Consider the following 5,483-nt stretch of genomic DNA (forward strand, 5'->3'; position numbering starts at 1 on the left):
ATAAGATACTTGTACTTTTACTCAAGTATCACTTTGAGGTACTTTATACAACACTGTATTCAAGGAGCTGATTTAAAAAGAAAACACAGAAATCTGTTAATAAAATGAGCAGCATTCAACTGTATTACCTTTGTAATTGTGAAAATAAAAAGTAAGCTTACAATAAAAAAATTGTAAAAACATTGTTTGTGAATGAGAGAAAATGAAGTGATTGAACTGTTACATAAATAAATGTAAAGATGTGAGGTGAGGAAATGACCTAAAACGTGTTGAATTGTGGGTAATCTTGGGACTACATGTCAAAACATCGCTGTTTAGATTTTCTCCAGGAACGCTGCAGGACCAGGCAGAACCATAGTTTCTGACTGGTTTTAACATCATGTTTATTAACAACAATTAGCTGTTTTAAACTTAAAGCACGCGACAGCTGACTGCGAAATAAAACGATTTTAAGTGGAGGTGACGCTTGCATTAAGAAAACAAATCACGACACCGAATTTAATGTAGACTCGCGCTGGATTCATTTCGTGTTTTTAACATGAACAAACAGCAGACTCTTATAACACACTTACTGACGCCACACAGGTCGAGATGTGAGCTTACCTGACGTTTAGCTCGACCTGCAGAAAAACGTCTGTCAGCAAACATCACACTGCAGGAGCTGCTGGGTTGCCAGGTATGAGCACTACMGCATAGTGGTCACGGAAATCTGCTGTTTTCATTTTAAGTTTAAGAAAGGATTTATATTTTTAAAATGTAAAAATAAATTGGCTGGAAAATGAGCCACTGAATTATTTTTATTTATAATGTCTCTCAGAGAAATTTCACTACTGAACAAAAACATCGCATCACAACTAAATTTAATAAGTTACAAAAATGTTGTGTTTTCTAGATTTAACAAGCATACAGCGTTTAACAAACACATGCATTTTTTAATTAACTAAATATCGATTTTTGTGTTTTGTTTATTTTATCATTAGGTGGAAATGTTTATTCCCCTCGGGGTGACCCCTACAATTATATTTTAAAATCTGTTTGTGCCCTCTTCAGTGAGTTACCCTCATCCAGCTCATTCCAACTACATCCATATACCTCCTCTGTCTTTTAAAAATCGACTTAAAATTTTGTCTACTTAGATGCAAAATGAACAAGAAAAATGTATGATTGAAGATTATTGCACAACATTTAGTTAATAAATGTTGTAGAAAAGAAAAAAACCTGTAGAAAAAATGTAAAACAATACAGTGAAAATCCTAAAAACATTAAGTAGGAACTTTCATAAAGATATATAATTACAACTTCCTAGTTGTTAAAGACTGACGACAAATGTTACAAACATCTAAGGGACTGAAACAAAAACTATATCTTAAAATTCATTGTTAGTATTATCACTCATGTTGTGAATTGCTTTGGTCAACACTACTTGTCTTTCACACAAAAGCAAAATTAGTTCTTAACGACCAACAGCATCTAATAATTATAAACATAGATTAAAATTACACATAAATGATACAAAACACAAAAAATAACTAAACTGACTTAAATAGGTATTTTAGATAATTAGTTCAGCCTTTTTTTTTTTACATTAACTGCGTTTTAGAGCTRTTTTGTCATGAAAGATTTGTGTTTTCACGCTTGTGTTGACRGTAGCGCCTGGCATCCCGTGAGGTCGCATCGTGATGACGTAGTTGACGGACAACAAAACAAAAGCATAGAAATRTAGCAAACAGATAGCAACTCTCAACTTGACATTTGGAAATTTGCCTTTTTATGGCGGAATCTAAAGTCTGGAAAGAGTGTCTTTTTCACATTTTGTTTTGATTTTTATTAGAAACTTTTTGACTGAAATGTTCCCAAAGTCGTAAATTAGACAAATCGGTGCGGTTTCCTCCCCGCCGTGGAGCCTCTATTAGCCGTAGCTCTGTGGCAGCACCTCGGCGGCAGAGAGGAACCACAGAAACATGGATCTCATCTCCAAACCCAGGAGCAAGTCCGTCGTGTGGATGTACTTCGGCTTGAAGGCAGACGAAAAGGGTCAGCCTTTGAAAACAGACGAGGCCATTTGCCGCTTGTGCCGAAAAATCGTGCTCGCGAAGGGAGGGAATACCACCAATTTAAGAAGCCACCTGACACGTCGCCATCGCTCAGATTTTTATGAAGCTACTTCCTCCGGGACTCATGGATCTTTGTTTGAAGCTCAAGGTACTCATCCACTTAAGTCGATGCTTTCATTTGCGAAAAACAGGTAGTTTTATGCATGTATCGATACTTAGTTTTGTGGTGTGCAATGCAACAGCACAGAAATAGTTCACGCTTCGCTGCACGGGCAGTGTAAAGTGGTTTGACACATGCAGATGCATTCAGGGTACCTAATGTTGCAGCAAAACAAAGGACCAAATAAAGAAAGTATTATAAAGTATCTATTTTTGGATTTGGCAATTGTTTTTACACAACAGACCACCAAACTATCACATCATGTGTGGAGCAGAGCTCTGCCATCTTGGGTGCCTGGGCTATAAATAAACATCTCGATCTTTGATCAAAAGATGTTTATGTTGAGAAGCTTATGCAGCCACATCACATTCAACATGCAACTTCCTTTTTGTTAGTTCATATTTYCAAAGTCCTTTGCTTTGATGTGCCTGCACAGACAAAAGGAAATTGCAGAACTCCAGAAAGATGTGCAACATGTTGGGCCCTGAAAAGGTTTTCCTACGCCTTCCTTCAACGTTTCCATATTTTATCATCTCATAACCACAAGTTTCAAAGTGTTTTACTGGGATTTTAAAATAATAAACCAACATAAAACAGTGTATAGTTGTGAAGTTGGGCAAAAAAGTTAAACACAAAATCGGAGGTGCGGCGTGCATTTCTGCTTCAAAGTTCGTGCTACTTTGTGTTGAGTCAGTCACAAAAAGTCCCAGTAAAATATGTTGAGGTTTATCGTCTCAAACTGTGAAAAACTTCTGTCACTTTTGTAGTTTATAAAATCCTAAATTACCAGTTCATCTGATCTGGTCAACTCTTCTTTGGGGACTGTTATTCTGGCAAGAAATCACATAAATTTCTGTTTCTGCCCCACAACCCTCTTGTTCAACTTATCTGTTTTTTTTTTATTTCATTACATGACTGTTCTGTACTTCTCATTTCTATGTTTCTGCCACACTACCCTATCACTCTATGTATTTACAGTTATTTCTTTTCTATTGTACAGCGTCCTTGGGTGTCCTGAAAGGCGCTTTATAAATAAAATGCATTATTATTATTATTATTATTATTATTATTATTATTATTATTATTATTATTATTATTATTATTATTAATCATTCCAAGGCCAAGTTTGACCTTTGACCTCTAACAGTGATACACAGTAAAAATAATCCAAGCAGGCCATGCGTCAGATTTGTACAGATTAAGGGAGGTGCAGGTGGATGCTGTTTTCTTTTGACTCGAGTTGAGGTGGAATCAGAAATTCTGAAGTATTTTCTCGCTGTGGTTGCGTTAAAAAACAAACAAAAAAACAAACGTGTTTTTCGTTCTGTGTACTGCACCCTGGCAGAACTTTTTCCCRCAGGGTATGTGTCGTGTGTCGTGTGATTGATCAGAACTTTGTGAACCGTGTTCGTGCAGGAAAGTGGGTGAACTACGCGGCTCTCACTTTGCTCCTCTGACGATCTGCTCGTCGAGGCTGTTGGAAAGTACAGCCGTCTTTACAATCTGTTCAAAGAAAACTTAAAACAATAATCAAATAACACTTATCAAAGTAGTCAAAGTCGTGGAAGGAGATGGCACGGTGTCTGAGTAACGACACAGGTGKTTTGTAATAACCAGGGAGCAGGGAGGTGCTCCCTCACAGTCAGAAACACAAGTAATAGATGATAAATATACAGAAAGACTTTGAAAAATCACATTTTAAAAAAGCCGTTATGGCTTTAATGATGGAAGCAAATGAAGGGTGAAGGGGTCAGGTTGTAACTGTGGTTTTATTGTAAAATACACTAATTTTAATCAACTTAATTGCAGATCTGGAAGCATTTTCCCTTTTTTTTTTTTTTTAGCTAAATTTGCAGAAGTTTATCAGGAACTGGCAACCCAGACCAGTGTTGTCATAAAAACATAGAAATATTGCCAATAGACTTTACTCCCCTCGTCTAGTGGTTGTATTTCGTGTATTAGTAAATGTTTTGACTTAATAAAACATAACGCGGTTTTGCATGAAAACAACCTTGTCTGACATTTAAAACCTTGACTCCATTTCCCCGCCGTGTTTTGCTGTGACGGGCCGGCTCAGCTCTGCTGCAGCTCTGCAGAGAGGGGCGGGTGAGGGGGGGGAGAGAGAGAGGGTAGAACAGAGGAGGAAAACATGGATCTCATCGGGAAACCGAGAGGAAAGTCCATGGTCTGGATTTATTTCGGCTTTAARGCGGACGAGCGAGGCCGACCGCTGAACGCAGACGAGGCCATTTGTCGTCTGTGCCGAAAAATCGTGCTGGCCAAAGGGAACACAACGAACCTGAGGAGCCATCTGAGGCGTCGACATCCCGTCGAGTTCCTCGCGAGCCTCGCTCCCACCACCTCCGGAGCTTTGTCAGAGGCTCAGGGTAATAATGTGCCACCATTCTGCGATTTTAGCTGCAGGAAGAAGAAAAAAAGGCCGACAGGAGCGTGCTTCTGGATTTTTGTTTGTCCATCTCGATTTAAAACATGCTATAGTTGGAAAAAAGCGCTAAGCTCAAATGTTTTATTGTTGCAGAGAAATTCAACACAGCAGTGCCCRACCCTGATATGCGCTCTGTGCTCTAGTTTTAACACTTTATTTAATGTTATAGATGCATGTTTTTACCATGTACCATGAAAAACAAGTGTTAGGAGTGTAAAGAAATACTCCTGCTGAGATTAATCGTGGAGTTGTTCGTATCAGCTTGTGGGTTTATGTTTTTTCACATCAGTTCAATACACTATTGTATTTCTGTCGGCAAAGACCATTTAATGATCGAATCAGCCTTGTACGCATGCGCAGAGTGAAAGGACTGCTGTGCGCATGCGCGACCTTGTTGCCATGGTGGTAGACACACCCCCCCCCACACACACACACCTCTTCCTCACCTGCAGCTCGATCGATTTGAGGAAGTTACCAAAAAAGTAATTTATTGCTGTAATTTGTCCCAGGAGCTGTTTTCCTTCCGTGTTTGTGTAAGCATGTTGTAAATTYCTGGTTTCCGCTGATTATCGATGTAAAAAAAATGGCCTTCATTTAAATGTCTAATCAATCTTTCATAGGTTTTAAAATGTTAACACGTCGTAAGTCGRATATTATTGTTGTAATTCGTCTCAAATATTAAAATAATTGGTAAAATGTAGTATTATTTTTATAACTCACCGACCGTCTCTCGCAGTAACTTCATAGCGGAACCATTAACAGCGACGTGTTTGCGGTCGGGACTCTCAAAACAGATGCACATTGTTTGTGTACGTACACAAAC

At 38.4% G+C, this 5,483-nt stretch overlaps 2 protein-coding genes across 5 annotated transcripts in view; one reads left to right on the plus strand and one right to left on the minus strand.

Annotated features, from left to right (window-relative positions):
• Nucleotides 1-661, minus strand: part of noctb (nocturnin b) — a 16,439-nt gene extending 15,778 nt beyond the window's left edge. Inside the window, exon 1 of one of the 2 annotated variants that reach the window (XM_014018506.1) lies at nt 604-661. The gene's annotated coding sequence lies outside the window, so the exon portion shown is untranslated. The remainder of the gene's footprint in view (nt 1-603) is intronic. The other variant, XM_014018505.1, reaches the window with a different exon arrangement.
• The window catches only part of LOC106524616 (uncharacterized), a 20,630-nt gene that overhangs the window by 4,670 nt on the left and 10,477 nt on the right, over nt 1-5,483 (plus strand). Inside the window, exon 1 of one of the 3 annotated variants that reach the window (XM_014018484.1) lies at nt 1,701-2,202. The exons of 1 other annotated variant lie outside the window; for it this stretch is intronic. In XM_014018484.1, the coding sequence (XP_013873938.1) occupies nt 1,962-2,202 (241 nt within the window). In that variant the 5' untranslated portion in view covers nt 1,701-1,961. Of the gene's footprint in view, nt 1-1,700; nt 2,203-4,317; nt 4,602-5,483 lie in introns of those variants that run through there. One more of the 3 variants, XM_014018485.1, reaches the window with a different exon arrangement.

Source organism: Austrofundulus limnaeus, unplaced genomic scaffold (assembly GCF_001266775.1).
Source record: "Austrofundulus limnaeus strain Quisiro unplaced genomic scaffold, Austrofundulus_limnaeus-1.0 Scaffold194, whole genome shotgun sequence".
NCBI lineage: Eukaryota > Metazoa > Chordata > Actinopteri > Cyprinodontiformes > Rivulidae > Austrofundulus > Austrofundulus limnaeus.